The sequence below is a fragment of the Sceloporus occidentalis genome, unplaced genomic scaffold (assembly GCF_023333645.1).
Source record: "Sceloporus occidentalis isolate IW3139 unplaced genomic scaffold, rSceOcc1.0.p SCAF_8, whole genome shotgun sequence".
NCBI classification, from domain to species: Eukaryota; Metazoa; Chordata; class Lepidosauria; order Squamata; family Phrynosomatidae; genus Sceloporus; species Sceloporus occidentalis.
The window spans coordinates 49,424,168-49,443,898 of NW_028316988.1; the positions used below are offsets into that span (position 1 = coordinate 49,424,168).

At 42.0% G+C, this 19,731-nt stretch overlaps 1 protein-coding gene across 3 annotated transcripts in view; it reads right to left on the minus strand.

The window, feature by feature from the left end:
* The window catches only part of ENOX2 (ecto-NOX disulfide-thiol exchanger 2), a 41,784-nt gene extending 22,053 nt beyond the window's left edge, over positions 1–19,731 (minus strand). Inside the window, exons 1-7 of one of the 3 annotated variants that reach the window (XM_089536657.1) lie at positions 19,507–19,731; positions 13,141–13,263; positions 9,245–9,376; positions 7,369–7,524; positions 5,491–5,697; positions 1,960–2,193; positions 932–1,144 (exon numbers count right to left, since the gene is read on the minus strand). In XM_089536657.1, the coding sequence (XP_089392783.1) occupies positions 932–1,144; positions 1,960–2,193; positions 5,491–5,697; positions 7,369–7,524; positions 9,245–9,376; positions 13,141–13,150 (952 nt within the window). In that variant the 5' untranslated portion in view covers positions 13,151–13,263; positions 19,507–19,731. Of the gene's footprint in view, positions 1–931; positions 1,145–1,959; positions 2,194–5,490; positions 5,698–7,368; positions 7,525–9,244; positions 9,377–13,140; positions 13,264–13,356; positions 13,502–19,110; positions 19,192–19,506 lie in introns of those variants that run through there. The other 2 variants (XM_089536656.1, XM_089536658.1) reach the window with 2 other exon arrangements.

The window sequence follows — 19,731 nt, forward strand, 5'->3', positions numbered from 1 at the left end:
AGCTAAGATTGCTCTGAACAGGAATTAAAAAGACTTTAACTGGAACTGCTCTCAATCAATATGCAAAAATGTCATTTGCTGTGTTATGTCTCCTAACAGGCTGGGTTGCTATAAACACACTCCATCTGTTAAATTTTGCTATTTGCCTTGAAGCATAATGCCCTGAGCCACTTGAATCCAACATACCTTAGAGACCATACCCTCATCTATCTCATTGCAGTCTTTAACATCACTCAAATGTGTTTTTCTGACTGCACTACTGTACCAAATTAATATACACAGCAGTATATTGATATGTGTGGTGACTGCCCCATTTTCTCCAACAACTCACCAAAATCAAATTCTGATAGGTTCCCCAAAGCTCTCTGTTAAGTCTCTTACTTCCATTAGGATTAACAGCTAAGTTCCATTTCATTTAAAAACTACTTTGAGATGCCCAGTTTTATGTTTCAGATTCTTACAAGTGTATACAGTGTGCCCACGTTATACGTACATGCTCAAGCCGCAGGGCACAAGTGGCGGCGTGTCCCATTCAAACGAATGGGTGCATGCGCCCATGGCGCCCCATGCGTCGCTGCGCACAAGCCCCATTGTTTCCAATGGGACTTGAGCATAGGCGGAATTCGCCTTACGCGGCGGGGTCCGGAACGGATCCCCCGCGAAAGGCAAGGGCGGACTGTATAACATTTTGCTGATTATCCTGGACATCCTAACATTGTGGGTTATAAACCTAAAGGCATTTTGAAATAAGTGGAATAACAAAAAATAAACCTAAACAGATTTTGAAATAAAAGAAATATTTTTTCTATATCTCCATCTCCCTCCATACCCCCCTCTCTCTTTCACCTTCAGTACAAAAAATAAAACATGAACATTACAATTCCATCAAGCAGGATTTTGGAAACCCCTATTACAATGCTCATACACTTACACTGAGCAAGAATCCCTGACAGTGCAAGCTTGAATTTCTCCTTTGCTTCCTCCATTTCCTTTTCATGGGCTGCTTTCTCATTGGTAAGTCGGCGGATGTGGCTATTGACTGACTGGATCATGGAGTAAAAGTTGTTCGCGCTCCGTCTGTTCACTTCCCCACGTTCTATCCAAGTCAGCAAAGTCTGTACAGCCTCCAGAAACTTGGAATCATCTTACCCAAGAGGAAAAAAGTTTTCAAGTATAAAGCACTGGTGTATTTGCCAAGTACATTTATCTGATAATTTCCCCCTCCCTCCATGCTATTATATTTAAAAGGCATAAATGGAAAAAATGCAGAGAAAAAATTTTACAGGCCTCCACACAAAATAGTATATTCAAGTAAGATAAAATTCTGAGGCTATAATTTGGGATGCTAACAGCACAGCCAACTGTAGTGTTCTCATCTGGGTCACCATGGAGAAAGACCAAAGCTCAGTGGCTGAGAAAGTGGCTTACATGCAGTAGGCCTCAGATTTAACTGCTACATTTCCTTTAAAGAATCAGGACAGCAGGTAACTGAATTAAAACAATCAGATAGCAGGTAACAGGAAAAGCCTTTACGTTAAGCCGAGACAGCTGTGCAGTTTCAGTAGACAATACTGAGCTAGACAAACTAACTTTCAGGTGCCCTCGGCACGTGCGAGGGTTGCCTGGAGGGCAGAGCGCCCACACACCCCACAACCCTCACATGGGACGAGGGTGTAACAATGGCTTATGTAATGAGTGCTCCAGTGGCACATTTGTTATGCTGCCACCGCAACTTCAAAAGAACCCGCTTTTTGTGCGGGTTTTTCCCCACCGGCTGGAAGCCTCACCGTTTGGCAGCTGAAGCTTCCCTCTGGCGGAAAAACAGGCACCGGCAGGCCGCCCTTTTTGGGCGGTCTGTACCGCACCAATCTGAATATGAGTTATATAAGCATCCTGTGCTATTCTCCTCTTCAGCTACCAGTCTATCAATCTAATACATTCCTCTGCAGCCTCTAGTACCTTTTAGCTTCTCAGCAACAATACTACATTCGTGATCTGAATAGTGGACCACAGGGGGTGGGGAAGGAGGGTGGAAGCGCTCTTCTGCTATCCTTCTGCGATGGCGTTCCTCTCGGGCCAACATCCGCTGTTTGCATTCCCACTCGTAGAGGTCATCTCGAGCTTGCGCAAAATCCACATGGAGGCGACCTGTGTCTTTTTTATCAGTGCTGGAACCCAATCTGATGCGATAACCTGGCAATAATGGTTGAAGAAATGACAGTTACTTTCTGATTTGATTCTACTTCTGCTGCACACTGGCAACATGGAAAGGGAGGTACCAGTCTGCTCTGACTCCAGCACTGCCAGAAAATACCATTCAGAGGAAATGCAAGCAGCAACATCTTACACACAGTTGTATCAATGTTTGTATCTGATGCATAAAGTCACAGACCAATTTGTTTGCAACACAGTTAAAACATAGCCAAAATCAGCTCAGGCAAATACAATAATCAAAATGTAGAGTTGTGAAAGAATAAGCTTAGAAGGGTGATGGTCAAACAATAGATACACTAGTTGCTGTTCATATTAAAATTGCACCTCCTAGATTCCTGCAAAGGAGCCTGTCTTCAAAAGAATCTAACTGGGCTTTGAAAAGTTTAAAAACTCAACAGCTACTTTCAAGTAGGTTTTACAAAGAACATGATTTTAGGTCAAGATTTGAGGCTATTAATATTATCATTTATTTATTTTACAAAATTTTTGTATCGCTTCCCAGCCCACAAGGGCTTCCGAGGCAATAAAAAAATAAAAATCAATTAAAACAATACAAACATTTTTTTAAGCACATCAAAATACTCTTTAAAAACTCCTAAAAGCAATGTAAAAACAATCCTGGAATCCAGTATTAAAACAGTTAAAACAACATTTTTAAACACTTAATGCCATGCAGAACAGAACATTTTATTGTTTTCCTGTTCCCGTTTTTGTAGTAACTGTTTTTAACTGTTTATTGAATTTTTAACTTTGTATTGAAATGTTTTTATAAATTTTGTAAGCCGCCCTGATCATACTCATGGAAGGGCGGGGTATAAATAAATTTATTATTATTATTATTATTATTATTATTATTATTATTATTATTTTGGTTGCTCAGCAAAAGCTTAAAAGGTATGGGACCAGTCTAACTTCCTTGGATAAGGAATTCCACAAGGTGCTGCTACAGATAAAATCCTGTTATCTGTACCCACCAACCTAATTTAAGCTCTCTTTTATCATACTTTATTCTTAACAGGGGGCAAGGATGAGAAAGTGACTGACCTAAAGTCAGCTACTGACTTTCATGGGTCAATGGGGACTCAAATTTGGATCTCCAAAGTTCCAGTCCAGCACACTAAACCACCTTAGGTCAAGAAATTATTTTGCTGATGCTCCCTTTCTACCAAACATTGTTTGTTGCATTAGAACTCTTTCTTCTTCTTTTGATGATATGGCCATAGAGAAGTTCCTTATTAATGTTTGAAATCCTATGTTGAAATTTTCCTCATTTATATTACTGTCTTGCATGTATGGCTTTTTAAATATATGGTGGAGTCATGCATTTTTCTCTTCATATTAGTCAAATTTAGAAAATCTGTCTTCATAGAATCATAGAATTGGAAGAGACCACAAGGGCCATCTAGTCCAACCCCCTGCCATGCAGGAAATCTAAATCAAAGCATCCCCGACAGATGGCCATCCAGCCTCTGTTTAGAGACCTCTAAGGAAGGAGACTCCACTACACTCCGAGGGAGTTTGTTCCACTGTCAAACAGCCCTTACTGTCAGGAAGTTCCTCCTTTTCCTATAGGTTGCATCCATTGTTCCGTGTTCTAGTGTCTGGAGCAGCAGAAAACAAGCTTGCTCCCTCCTCAATATGACATCCCTTCAAATATTTAAAAAGGGCTATCATATCACCTCTTAACCTTCTCTTCTCCAGGCTAAACATCCCCAGCTCCCTAAGTTGTTCCTCATAGGGCATGGTTTCCAGATTCTTTACCATTTTAGTTGGCCTCCTTTGGACACGCTCCAGTTTCTCCACATCCTTTGTGAACTGTGGTGCCCAGAACTGGATACAATATTCCAGGTGGGGCCTGACCAAAGCAGAATAGAGTGGCACTATTACTTCCCTTGATCTAGACAGCATACTTCTATTGATGCAGCCTAAAATCGCATTGGCCTTGTTAGCTGCCACATTGCACTGTTGACTCATGTTCAACTTATGGTCTACTTGGACTCCTAGATCCCTTTCACACATATAAATCTCGTTCAGCCAGATGTCACCCATCCTATATCTGTGCATTTTATTTTTCCACCCTAAGTGCAGTACCTTACATTTCTCCCTGTTGAATTTCATTTTGTTAGCTTTGGCCCAGCACTGAAGTCTATTCAGGTCATCTTGAATTCTGATCCTGTCCTCTGGAGTATTAGCTACTCTCCCTAGTTTGGTGTCATCTGCAAATTTGTTAAGTATGTCCCCAATTTTGTCCTCCAAGTCATTGGTAAAGATGTTGAATAGCACTAGGCCCAGGACAGAGCCCTGTGGGATCCCACTGGTCACTTCTCTCCAGGATGAAAAGGAGCCATTGTTGAGCAACCTTTCGATTCTGCCAGTCAACCAATTACAAATCCACATAACAGTTGCCTTGTCTAGCCCACACTCTACAAGCTTGTTTGCAAGAATGTCATGGGGAACTTTGTCAAAGGCCTTAATGAAATCAAGATATACTATATCCACAGCATACCCTTCATCTACCAAGCTGGTCATTTTATCAAAGAAAGATTTGTCTGGCATGACTTGTTTCTCTGAAACCCATGTTGACTCTTTGTGATTATGGAATTGCCTTCCAGATGTTCACAGACTCTCTGTTTAATGATCTGCTCTAGAATCTTTCCTGGTATAGATGTCATATTAACTGGACGATAATGGTTAGGATCCTCTTTTCCCCCCTTTTTGAAGATAGGGACGTTTGCCCTCCTCCAGTCTGCTGGGACGTCTCCTGTTCTCCAGGAGTTCTCAAAGATTATTGCCAATGGTTCCGATATTACATTTGCCAGTTCTTTTAATACACTTCGATGTAGTTCATCTGGTCCTGGAGACTTATATTCATTTAGGATAAACAGGTATTCCTTTACTATCTCTTTACTTATTCTGTGCTGAAATTCCCCTATTCTGTTCTCTGCTCCATTATCCTCAGGTTGAGCACCCTTTGCCTTTTCTGAGAAGACTGAAGCAAAACAGGGGTTGAGTAATTCTGCTTTTTCTCTGTCCCCTGTTAGCATTTTGCCATCTTCTCCACGCAGTGGCCCTACTGTTTCCTTCAGCTGCTATCTACTGTCTAGGTCAACACTACATTGTAAGAGTGAAGGTAAAGCCATCTTAACCTGACAGCTGGAATTGAAATATAATTATTGCACATATTCTTGGAAGATGGAAAAAGATGTAACAGGCATGCGGCCTCTGCAACTAGAAATAATTACCTCTGGGCCAAAAGCATAGACAAAGAACACCTACCGGACAGATAGATAGCTTTGTCTACCATGTACTCCTCAGCAAAACGGATGTGGCAAAAATGCTTTTTACTCTTCCGAAGGGCTATGATCTCACCGCATGGCTCAAAAATCTCTACAATTGTTTCTTCTGTCCCATTTTCTGGCAGGCCTCCAACAAATACCGTCTTGCATCCTGGAGGTCTTTCCCTTGTAGTAGGAGGGGGAAGATCTAAGAACAGCAAGGAATATGATACAGAAGCTTGACACAAGCAGAAGGCACTTGGTATTCATCTACAATCTGACAACAACTGCTCTGCATTCATATTTAAGTGTCAGAAGGTTTGGCTAACTGAACTGTGCCAGGCAATGTTATCCCCGGCCTTAAAATACTGAAAGCTAAGATCTTTCCAGGACAGTGTAGTTCTCAAAGCAGAAAAGATCCTTTTGTTTATTTGGTGACAGCTCAATGATGGATTACTACTAAAAATAAACTGTATGAACAAATGCACACTTCCATCCCATATAATCCTGGGAGGAACATCACCACCACCATTATAAAAGAAGGAAATGAGAGTTTTTGTAAGTTTACTTGGCTTTCTTTTCATTATAACTTTAGATGTTATTAGCCTGCTGCAACAGCTGATGCTAAAATTTGATTTCCATTTGGAAAATGTTTCCTAACTTCTTTGTTCTATTCTATGATGATCAACATTTGTTGCATTTGTTTGTTCTTCAGGATACTGAAGTGTTAACAAGTTCTTAAGTATACAGTTGGCCCACCCCTTCTGTGGGCTTGCCTGCCACGGAATTGAGCTCATGCAGAAGGCAAGCCCCAACAGAAACAATGGGGTGCATGGAGTGTGCCCCATTATACTTAATGGGATTTGAGCATACGCTCAATTCCCCTTATGTGGGGATTCCAGAACGGATCCCCTGCATAAGGGGCAGGATGACTGTAGTTTATTTTTCTATCTATAGAGTCCTCTCCTAAAGACTCACTAGACCAGAGAACATTTTTAAAACAGAGAGGAATAAATCAAAATAGAAGTTAGTACTAAATACTAAAGCTGAGTACTGGAAAGTTATTCATTTACCTAATTTTATCAAGTGACATTTTAGGACACAGTGTTGACATTTATATTCACTCAGCCATTTTGTTTTGTAGCAAACTACCACTTCAGAGCATGGCAGGGATGGTACAAACATGACTATCCCCTTTAAGAACATGAAGGTGCTCAAAGCTGTTGGTGCTCCCACACAGGTGGCTTTGGTCACTTCTAATAGAACATTCTCTATTTTTATTTAGTTAAGCTATTAAACACAATCTTTCCACACATTTTTACACCATCATCACTACTCAGACTCCCCCAGTGGACTCTCATAAATGACCATTTCTAACTCTAATGTAAGGATGGGGAACCTCCAACATATTCATATACCCAACTTAATCCTTGGGGATTCTCTCCAATGCCACCCCCTTTCCTAGCACTACAAAAAAATAATCCCTTATTCTAATGCTCAGAGACAAATCCCCACTTTTATCTCTAGACTGTGAAAGAGAGAGAAACTGTCCCTTTGTCCAGAGAGAGTGAGAGGAGTAATTACTCCTGGCCTTTGGGCACAAAGATCCACTAAATGATTGTTCCAGACTGTTCTCTGCATGGAATATATAGGTGTCTCCATCTCCTTCTCCATACAAAGCAATTTGTGCCTTACTCTGTACATAGAAAAGGCACAATGTTACATCAGGGTGTCAGGGCTTTGTGAAACAGGGGCCTCCCACTAGCATTATCTGACTCAGGTGATCTGAAAAGCAATCTGGCTGCTGAGGTTAGAACAGTTCCCCATCCTTTTCCCTATCTTATCTCTATGGAATTGCAGTAATGACCGTAAGGCTCACTTGGGTTAGGAGGAAAGAGGGTGCAACTTTTGCAGTGAATGATCTCCTTAGCCACTGGCATATCTGATGGGATCGGTGGCGGCACCATTCCCAAGCCAGGCATCAGGGGATTAATTGGCGGGATCCCTGTCATCATTCCAAGGGCAGGGTCAAAGTCTGAAAGACAGAAACCAAAAAGCAATATTATTTCAACTGCAAACGTTTAAGAATTCTTATTAGGATTTGAAACAGATAACATCAGAACTTTTTTAAAGCTTCAAAATGTAACAACTCCCAGAAGAGCCAATGAAGACACCAAAAAGTAACTTTTCCTGGCTTTGGATTATGTGCCATTAAAATCAAAAGCTCAAAGTTCTAAAAAATGCCAGGGAAAGTGTAACAGTTTAGCAGCACAAAACTATCCTGACAAACCCAGGCTTTATTTTGGGGAAAACTAAGGGTAAGGATACATATTCAATGTTACCTGTGTTGGCAATGCAGCAAAATACAAAAAATTCCAAAATCCACAAAACAGCAATACTCTTACTGGACCTATTAAAAAGCACAAAATACATAATGCAAACTTTTAACTGGCTGCTTCATCAGGCAAAGGTGTCATATAGCAAAAGAAAATGCTAGTTACAGACCTATATTTTGTCTTAAAATGTTTGTTTTGTGGTCAGTTAAGAAAATCTGGAGGGATGTCGACGCAGACAGAGGCCATTCCCCTATGTGGCCATTTGGGAATTTGGAATGGAACAGAAATTCATCAGCTTCCTGACTGAGGTTGAATCTTAGGTGAGAAGAAAATGTCACCACAATGGGAACTTTTTTTGTTTTGTTCCAAGCACAACATAAACTTTGCAGTTTCTGACAACTCTGCAACAGTTTGAGAAACTGCACCATTTCGCAGTCAAAACCTACACTTGCAGTCTTTTTACTATAACCCTCACACACTTACCGTATATACTCGACTATAAGTCAAGAAATCTATGCCCCAAAATTGACCCTAAAATTTTGGGTAGACTTATATAAGGGTCAATACATCAGTAATGCATAGAAAGGTCCTAAAGCAAGCCTGATGCCCCAATCTCCATTGAACACCAATTCCTTCCCCCTCCAGTCCATTTTGTAAGCTTTTGCTTCCTATTGGAAAAACTCCCCATTTAAAAACATTTTACAGGTTCCCTAGCCAGTTCTAGAGATTTCTTAGGGGAATGTTATGGAAAAGTCAGGTGGGGAAATAACAATCACTGTCCACGCCAAAAACTCAACAAGTATGTACACAGAAAAAAAAAAAATTCAGATAAATAATGGTATGTGACAAAAAAAATCGTGTGGCTATAGAACTGGGCAGGAGGGCTGGCTGGTTGGCTTCCTTCCTATACTTGCAGTTTCTTAACACCACGATATAGCTGGGTAAGAAAAGGGAAAATCTGAGAGGCACTGGCAAGATTTCCTTCAGAAGGACATATGTGGCCTTATTAGCATATTGGTGCAGAGATCCTTTCCACCTAAAAAGTAGGGCTGCATCGTTCAAGAACCAACATGGTGTAGTGGTTTGAGTGTTGGACTATAACTCTGGAGGTCAGGGTTCAAATCCTGGCTGGGCCATGGAAACCCACTAGGTGACCTTGGGTGTGTCACTCTCTCTCAGCCTCAGAGGATGGCAATGGGAAACCCCCTCTGAACAAACCTGCCAAGAAAACCCCATGATAGATTTGCCTTAACGTGATTGGAAACAAACACCATCACCACCACCACAACCCTTCAGGACATGGCTCCCGGATATTCTATGCATCTGAATCCCTATCCTCACCCTACCCGCAGCTCACTCCAAGAGCAATTAAGCTTGGCAAATTTTCAGAGACAATGGTGGACCAAGAACACTACCTACCAGGTAAGAGAGGATCTGCTGCTATACCCACTGGTGCCATCCCCAGGTTATTCATGGCAGTGGCCCACGCTGTTGGATCAGACATGCCCAGATCCATGGGAGGTGAATCAAGGCTCAGAGTCTGGATGCTGTCTGCAGAAAGAGTAATTATTACAGAATTACTTGATTATGAAACAAAAAATCTGGAGACATTTCAAAATTATTTTTCTTCAAGGTTGGGGTCCTTCTGAGTAGTGACAAAGCTTCTCAGAATAGTATGCAAGAAACTCACCATGCTTTCAACCCAAAGAATTTGATGCCATACAAATTTGTATGCCTTTCTCTCTTACAGAGTACCATCCCACCCCCACCTACCGAGGTCTTGTTCATTTCAGGATCATAGCTCTAGTGATAAAAGCTCAGACCTCAAAATAGAACCTCACTAGCATTTATGGTCCCAACTTGATTCCCTGATGGCAGCTGCACAGGCCCTAAAAAGCCTAGGCCATGATCCAAGGAAACGTCTATGTGTTATTTCCAAGCCCAAAAGCATTTGGCAGCATTCCTTCAACTAAGCTCTCCCACTGCCAAATACATGACCTGATTTTTAATCCCCCATCCCCACCACCCCAAAATTCACAAGTCATCAAAATGTCTGGTGCAACAGCATCTTAAAGTGAAATGCAGACACACAGGGGGCTTTCAGTTCTTGCAGTAAATGCTCAAATTCCAAGCATGAAAAGCTGCTTCAAGGGAACCTCGCCATTAGTCCTAACAATAAGAATTGTAATGCTCACTGTTGCTCCTCCTCCTTCTGTTTGAAAATGTTCCCCATCCCCTCTCCTCTCCTTCTCTTCTATTTGTGAATGACTAGCACAACAGCAAAGGAAAAGCATCTGAATATGATTACTCAGGATGAATCAAGAGCCTCTTGCGCTCCTGATTCACATTCCTTTCATAGACAAAGATACTTGTAAATTGGAGGTATGTTTATTCAGCTCTCATCCACCCCAGTCAACATAGTCGATGGTCAGGCTCAACTGAATCTGTAGGGCTACATATTTCCCAAGCTTGCTGGAAATGATCCCTCTGCAAATCTTCTTATAGAGGCTTCTTTTTAGTGTCACTTAGCATTATACAAATATCTCTTTATTCTGTTTCATGTTTAACATGTTGTGCTTTTTTCGAGGAGAGATGGGCCTGTTACAGACAGCCAAAATAAAGCTGCTTCGAGTCACAGTGGAGGTATGGTGTTTGAATGATGCATGCGTCCTAAGAGTCCAGAAGTCACACTAAAGCCACGCTCCAGCCCTAAGGACTGGAGTGCAGCTTTGGTGTGGCTTCTGGACTCTTAGGACGCATGCATCATTCAAACACCATACCTCCACTGTGACTCGAAGCAGCTTTATTTTGGCTGTCTGTAACAGGCCATGGTGTCCTTTTTGGGAGTATATTAACAATCATTCAAGTTAGCCAAAACCACCAGATCAGTATTTGAATTCTGGAAGGGGACCTTTATGGAAGCCTAATGACAATGATGACCTATACTTATATGGTTGTTTGTTGTAGACCCTCATATATCCCTCCTTAGTGGTATTTTGTTTGTATGTCACCTGTCTGTTCTATTGCAATTTCTTGCAAATTAGAATGAAGAATTAAAATATATATATCCGTTTAGCACCTTTAACAACCTCAGTGTTTAGCTTGAGTCAACTTCATTTTCCAATGGCAAGGTGCTTTTAGTTATCATTCTTCAAATTAAACAGTTTCACTCATCACTGTACATAACATTTGTAGTTTAAATATTAGTCAAGATCCTACACAGTGCTTGCATAGTGTAGTTAAGTGATGGTTGTGTTTCGTCATCCTTCTGCTGACAATGTGCAATCAATTGTGTATCTGCACATATGTTTTCTGTTTCTGCAATTACAGTAAATTAAGAGATATTCTGAAGGCACTGGTATGATTCGCAGAGACCACGAAGAAGAAAAGTAGTTACACACCATCCAAGAATGTGCAACTATATGTGCAGCAGTTACACTTACGGTACTCTGCTTAAGCAACTGTGAAGTGAATTTAGATGTTAAACCATGGTCAAAAAAGGTACAGCCACTTGTGTAAGGAAACTTTGTTGCTGCTGTTACCTGCCCTTGAGTCATTCTGGACTCATGGCTGCCCTGTGGATGAGACATCTCCAATACTCCCTGTCCTCCACTACTGTCCTCAGTTCTTGCAGATCCATGCTCATGGCATCCCTGATGGAGTCCATCCACCAAACATGTGATCTTCCTCTCTTTCTTTTTCCTTCCACCTTTCCTAGCATTGTGGTCATTTCTAATGAGCCATGTCTTCTCATGAAGTGGCCAAAGTATGAAAGTCTCATTTTTGTAATCTTGGGCCTGTTACAGACTGCCAAAATAAAGCTGCTTCGGGTCTCTTTGGAGGTATGCTATTTAAATGATGCATGGGTCCTAAGAGTCCGGAGGTCGCGCCAAAGCCACACTTCATTCCTAAGCACTGGAGTGCAGCCTTGGTGCAGCTTCCGGATTCTTAGGATGCATGCATCATTTAAACAGCATACCTCCAAAGATACCCGAAGCAGCTTTATTTTGGCAGTCTGTAACAGGCCTTGGCTTCCAGGGAGCTCTCAGGCCTAATCTGTCCTATGAACCATTTGTTTGTCTTTTTGGCTTTCCATGGTATCCTCAACCCTCTTCTCCAGCACTACATCCTGAATGAATTTATTTTCTTTTTATCCGTTTTCTTAATTGTCGAACTCCCACATCCATACATGGCAATGGGGGACACAATTGCTCATACAATTCAGACTTTCATACTTAGTTGTATGTCTTTGGTCTTGAGAACCTTTTCTAGTTCTTTTATAGCTGCCCTCCCCATTCTTAGTCTTCTTCTGATTTCTTGACTGTAGTCCCCATTCTGATCAATGTTTGATCCAAGGTACAGGAAGCACAGGAAGGTAAGGTACAGGAAAGTAAAACATCAACAGAACACTGGCCAGTATCTTTACTGAATCAATGAAAATTGGCATAAAATATATACATTATTACTGATCAATGAGAAAGATCATTACCTCCACACTACATTTCCTATACTTTGGAATCAACTTGGCAGGTTCCATATTTCATAAGTATTGTCTAATGCAATTAAGGCCAAATGGTTGATTGGGATCTAGTAATGATATGCAGTAAATCAACAACTGTTTGAAACAAGTGATTTAAAAACAGTACCAGTTTTTAAACGGTATCTATATAAAGAGGGAAAAATTTCTGATTACAGAATATGCATGCAAACTCCAGTTCTGGCACTGAAAACAAATTCCTGAAAAGCTTGGGAAAGTTATGCTTGGGACTGTTATTCCCAGATTCTCCCATCCTGACTGGAATTTTGAGTCGTAGTTCCCATAAGTTTTGCTTCCAGGTTCTGGCTGAGAGGCACATTTTGTCCTGTAGCTCTATGCCTGCCTTCCTGAGCTACTCTTCTGCACCAAGCTTTAGTTGGGAAACCCCAGGACTTTAACAGGAAAAGGAGAAAGACCTTGCAAACCTAAAATCTTCCTAACTTGCTTAAAAGCACCAAGACTGCCTTCCCAAGCAGAAACAGTATGATATGCTTTTGCTACTGCATATCCAACCTGATCAACAAAAATAAACACACAACATACAGATTCAGCCTGACTCAAGCATGAACCCAGCTATGACGCACTGGCTACTGGGTATCAGATGACAAGTAACAGAAATCTCAGAACTCAGGGTTCTGGCATGGAAGGATTTAGATACAACTCTTCTTTTTCCATTCTGAGAGACAGGCTCTGTTGCTGCCCTCAGATAACAGGTGATCAGAAAACAATCTGCCAGCAAGAAACACACCCTTCCACTCGTGTGTACATCCCAACCTACCTGGATGCATATTTATCCGCTTTCGTTTCTGGCTTGCCTCGCTTCCATTTTCAGCAGGACAAGTCCTGTTATTATATGGCAGGGTTTTGCTATTCCCATGGTCAAAAGGCAGATGGTCTAGCCCTGAGAAAGAGAGGAAAAGGAAGAATTAATCACTTATGGTATTTCTCTATCACCTCAGCTTTCTATATCACCAATGTTGATTAAGTGGCTCGCCTGCTGAACTGGAACCTGGTTCCAAGTTCCACTCCCGGCCAGAACAGTACCCTTGGACCAGTCAGTTCAACTCAGCCTGACCTATCTCACAGGATTGTTATGAGGAATACTTGGGAAGGAATGCCATGTAAATTACCTGGATTACCTGGAGCATATTGGAGAAAAGATGGGATAGAAATGTAACAAGGAACCAAAAAACAAATATGTGAGATAATAAATAGTATGCCATTATAATATAAAAACAGCAGACACATTCATAAAAACAATACAGAGGAATCTTAGAAACTATAAAAGCCAGAACATCTCAATATCTATTAAAGGAGTTAGCGAGAGGAGGGCTAAAGGGACTGAACTATTGTTTCCCCAACTGGTCAGTCAGTTTTCCCTATCTAGTTCCTAAAATTGCTTGTACAAATTGGGGAGAGAAGAGAGCAAGAGAAAAAGACAGATATGAAGGGGTCTTCAAAAGGTGCAAAGCCTGCATGGTCCATTATGTATTTATGTATTAAGTGAACATTTTGTCTTTCCACTAAATATACTTACAGACATAAGCAACATCAAAATTTTAGGGGGGAAACTACAGTATAGCTAATTAATATGTTAATAAAATCAATTTTAAAATACATCAATAAAAAAGAGAGACAGCATACACCAGTTAAAACCTACTTCAGCAAACAAGTTCAAGTTAAAAGACAAGAACATCTCAGAATAAAAATGTTTATGCCTTGTAGTAGGATATAAATATAGGGAGCTAGTCAGACCTCTTTTGGCAAGGAGTCTCAAAGCCTTGAAGCATTTTGAAATTCTTTGAAAAGTTTCACTCATATTGTGAATTGGCTTCAATTCAAGCTAGGTACCTATAGAGTTAAAATTCAGTTCTTATCCCAGCAAATATATATATTTTATCTCAAATTATACATATACAAAGAGAGCCTAGTATTGCAAAGTATTAGAGGTCATACGAAACCTCCACTGCATGAAACCTCCATAAAGATCCAGTTCTGTACATTCCATCCCTAAAAAGGAGTCTTCACCTATATAGTCAGCTTATAGCATAGGACAAATCAGGAGAAGGGGACAATTTTGACAGTGTCATCTTTGGAGTAAGCATTGAAATAAACTTTGAAGACTACTGGGTAGGGTTGGGGCTACAACGGAGGATGAAAGTATGGCCCTCCTATTAAGAATCTGCCACCCCATTAAATTTTCTTTCAATCCCCAAATTTCTAGCCTGCAGTCATGTCACTTCTTGAGTAAACCTGCCTCGCGATGACAGATCTTTATTTGATGGTGTCAGGTGTTAAACCCTACACTAATCCCGAATCCCTAACAAGAAGAGCTGCAATAAGCCTCAGCCATCTCAGGGATTGCTGGAGAGCCTTGGGAACGTCAGAATGAGAAACATTTATGATGAGAGAATTCCCAGTGGATCCACGTTTGCGTTTCCTGCACTTGAAACCAAGGCTGAAATAGTAGTAATGACCTTATCTCCTTCCAATATATTGAACAGATATGGCCAAAACAACAACAACAACAACAACAACAACAACAAACTTTGACGAAGTGGTGTACTGCAATTGCTACTTGCCTTATGAATCATAAATTGATTCCTAATTTTTGTTTGTTTGTAAAGTGTTCCATAGAATTTAAAAGGTAGCTCACTATCTTGCGGCTTTCAAGTGGCTCTAATAAACATTTATGTTGCTCTAGTTGTTTGGGTTTGCTATTACTACTGACAGCAGTTCAGTGATATCTACGTTATTCAATTCAAAGGCTCTACTGCAAAAATAGATTAGCCTGTAGAGACTAATAAAAGACCCAGCCACCAACATATACAGCTTCATCGTCCAAACTACTATGTAATGGAAAGATATCTTGAGCTATATATTAGAACCTACAAACATTGCAGAAATGTCATGCACATATTTCCTTTACTGCCTGCATAATGCAAAGAGAGGAAAGACCAATTATGGGAACTATGTATTGAATTCCACAAACTAAAGCATTTGGGAAGTGCAAGGAACTGAAGAAAGGAAAAAAACAGCACCTAGGTTTCAGACTTTGGACCCATGAAGGATAATTTTCATCTTCAAAGTTTATTAATCCCAAAGTCTTTCCCCTTCAGCAATGACTGCACAAAGAACAGATTTTAATTTCCAATTTGAAGTGATCTAAATAATCTTTCATAAATTTATGCAATTCATTTCCCCATTACATAGAAACCTCAGAGAGGGCCCATTTTACCCCAGCTGGTTTGCACATGGAAGTGGTTTGCTTCTGCTTTAAATCCCAGCTAGCTATAAAGAAGAGAAACATTTCTCATCTGTGTCAATAATTTCTGTTTTGCATCAACACTATAAGACTTCTTTAAAAAGTCCTAAATCCTTTCTGAAACACATTTCAATTTGCTTTAGAAACAGATTAGAAAAATACTGAACATTCTCTTCAAACCCTTCTCCCAAGTTTAGGACCTTGTGAAATTCGAGAGCAGATGTAGAATTTTACATTAAGAAGATAATTGAAATTACAGGATACACTACGGATTTAATCCAACTATTCCAAATATGAACTGTGCCACATAATCCAAAAAACCCAGTAGCTCAGACTCATCTGAAGGTACTCTGGCTGGAACAGACTTCAATTCACTGTTGATGTCTGTTAGTTTAGCTCTGTGCTCTCAAATTAATACGGCTCATAGCGAACATAATGCTGCGCAAATCTCCTGCGTTGATGCTCAAGACTTGAGAATTCACACCGTACCTGTGAACTGCACCAAAAACATGGTAAGCTGAATGGTCTTCAATGGTAGCGTGTGTTATCTTGCTACCTGCTTTCCCCCACACCACAGTTCGGTTCATGTGAGACGCATCTGCTGTGCTGGACCTCCCAAATAAATCAAGCGCCAGCAACAACAGTAAAAAGAGAAGAGCTTAACGTCAACAAAGCTACCATAGCAAGCAACTGGAAACGCTGGGATGCTACGGAGGAAAGGCATGAAACTTTTTTTTTTTAATGCACTGCTGCCCACTACTGCATCTGTTCCCATCAGTTACAAATTGGTGACACTTAAACAGACTGAATCCTGGGCACCAGGGTGAGATGACCACAGAACAGGTGGCAAACCAATTAACAGCATACTCATCTGTGAATTTGTAAAGGATTTCAGTCCCCATCACTGAGAAGCGGCATGCAGTTGGCAAGCCCCAGCCTCGCTGGCTGCATGCCTTGGAAGCAATCATCTTAGCAGATAAGTTACGCCAGATCATAATTCAGCTGCTCTGAACATCAAGCACCTCTTTGTTCTGAAAGGGATCACTGAAAATCAACATTAACCTCTCCTCTTCCTATTTAATTTTTACCCTAGCTTTTAAAAAGTATGTACTGGAGGGATTCAGATGTGCTGGACGAAACGTAAACTAGAAATTACAGCTGTCTACTCTCTCGAATAGGAAGAAGTTGTACATGTGGCAAGGACTTGGCATCCTTGCAGCACCCATGAATCATGAATACCATAAAGAGCTGAGAACCTCTGGCTCTCCAGATGTTCAGGCTACACCTCTCACAATTCTTCACTACCGGTCATGCTGAGTGGGGGTTGATGTTCCCCATCACCATGCCCTATGAGGAACGACTTAGGGCGCTGGGGATGGTTAGCCTGGAAAAGAGAAAGCTAAGAGTTGATATGATAGCCCTGTTTAAATATTTGAAGGGATGTCATATTGAGGAGGGAGCAAGCTTGTTTTCTGCTGCTCCAGAGACTAGAATGCGGAACAATGGATGCAAGCTCCAGGAAAAGAGATTCCACCTCAACACTGGGAGGAACTTCCTGACAGTAAGTGCTGTTCGACAGTGGAACACACTCCCTCAGAGTGTAGTGGAGTCTCCTTCCTTGGAGGTCTTCAAACAGAGGCTGGATGGCCATCTGTTGGGGATGCTTTGATTTGGATTTCCTGCATGGCAGAATGGGGTTGGACTGGATGGCCCTTGTGGTCTCTTCCAACTCTATGATTCTATATACGTTTAGTAAGAAGATAGATAATAAGATTTTGCATAGCATACTCATCAAATGTTTGCTACATTACAGTCAGCCCGCCACCTTTGCAGCTTTGACTTTTGCTGATTTGATTATTCACAGATTTACTTGATATGCCCTCTCGGTCCCTCAGCGTGACTCTGCTGGAAAATGACCATAGAGTCATGCTGGAGGCCCTTGTTTCTGTAGACATTGATAGATCCTCTAGCATGATTCTTTTGTTACAGGAGAGAGAAAGAAAGAAGGAAAGAAAGAAAGAAAGATGATGTTAGTCACAGCCCTGCATTTGGTCAAGATGTTATGATTGTTGTTCTCAGTTCAGCTGGTATGGAAAGGTATTCATACCTTCCATACCCTTCCTCTCAGCCTTAGAGGGGGGCAAAGGCAAACCCACTCTGAACAAACCTTGCTAAGAAAGCCCTGTGACAGCTCTGCCCTTAGGGTCGCTGTAAGTCGGAAACAACTTGAAGGCACACAACAACAACAAAAACAACTTTCAATTTCCCACTGACCTCACTGTCTGCCATCCTCATGGTGTCCATATTGGCAATTAGAAACTATTTTAAAGCATATTTTTTAAGGACATGCTGAAGCCACCCATCACTGAGCAGAGCCAAGGCAATGTTCTGCAACCCGCCAGATTCACTGCTCTTAATAACAACTTTCCATGCCTTGGTTTACATATACATTTGGCCCTCCACATTTGCAGCTTTGACTTTGGTGGCTATGACTATTTCTGGTTTTGATTCATATGTTCTCTCTAGGAATCCCTGGGTCCTCCAGCGCAACTCTGTCAGAGGTTGACCATAGTGTTGTGATGGAGAACTTAGACACTCCTAGAGAAAACACTTCTCTGGGCATCTGTAGGTCCTCCACCATAATTCTATGGTCAACTTCTGGCAGATGTTGACCATAGAGTCGCACTGGAGGACCTGGAGATTCCTAGAGAGGTGTTCTCTCAGGTAAAAAGAATAGTGTTGTTTGAGGTATCAATGGATTTTGCTCTAAACGAATGGCAGAACTGCCCTCCTGGATGAGTCTAAGGCTGCATCCGCACTGCAGAAACAATCCAGTTTGAGAGCGCTTTAACTGCCATGGCTCAAGGCTATGGAAAACTGGGAACTGCAGTCTGTTGTGGCCCCAGATCTCTCTCTCTCTCTGACAGAGAAGGCTCAAGTCTCACAAAACTACAGTTCCCAGAATTCCCTAGCATTGAGCCCGGGCAGTTAAAGCGCTCTCAGACTGGACTGTTTCTGCAGTATGGATGAAGCCTCAGCCCAGTGCTCCCCAAACTGAGATTTTGTACTTCAGCTCCCAGAATCCCAGGCTATTATTGACCTAACATGGCTGAGGCTTCTGGGAGCTGAAGGGCACAGTCTGGGGAGCACTGCCTTGGCCCAACCTTGTAAGCACCCCAACACTAAGCTCCAAAGCCACACTGCAGAAATAACCCAGTCTGAGACCGCTTTAAACAGCCCTGGCTCACTGCTGGGGAGTTTTGGGGAGCGTAGCTTTGTGAGGCACTGAGCCTCCTCTGTCAGAGAGCTCTGGTGCCACAATAAACTACACTTCCCAGGGTTCCAAACTGGGTTATTTCTGCAGTGTGGATGCAGGCTGTGAAAGCCTGTAGGGGGCCGGTTCCCATGACAACCGGAGTCGGGAGGGGGCGGGAGAGGGCCTGCCGCGGCCAGCCCCGCCCTCGTTGCCTAGCAACGGCCCACCTGCTGGGCCTCCGGGCCTCCGAAGCCGAAACTCCTGATACATCCGCCGCAAGAAGCCTCCGGCCTCAGCCTTCCGCACTCTCTCCTGCGGCCTAATGGGCCTCAGCCCCTTCACAAGCCCCGCCTCCCAACGCTCTGCGGGACGCCCCATTGGTCGGCCGCCTCTGGGGGCGGGGCTTCAAGCCGAAGGGCACCATGGGAAATGTAGTTTCGTACCCCTGTTTTGACTGGGTTATTCAAATCCTTGCTGTGAAGTTTCTTAAAGCGTTTTCATCTCGTGATAAAAGGGTCCTTTTGTCACACCGCCTTGGGTCCCTCTCTGGGATAAAGGCGGCCTAAAAACGAAATAAATAAGGCTATGATATCCCTACTGTTTCCTGCCTCTTTCCTGCTTACCTCAATGCTCTCAACCTGTTTTCCATGCTCTACTCATGGATCCCTTCGCAGGGGTACATATATATATATCCTGGGCACACAACGCCACTCCTCTTCCTTTCCAGGTCGGTCTGTTCCTTTGGGAAAGGCCATGCCATTACTACCTTCCAAGCAGGAGATTCAGTCATGCCTATTGAGTCAGATTGGCTTAAAAGCTTTTTAAAACACTCAACAGAACAGTTTGGA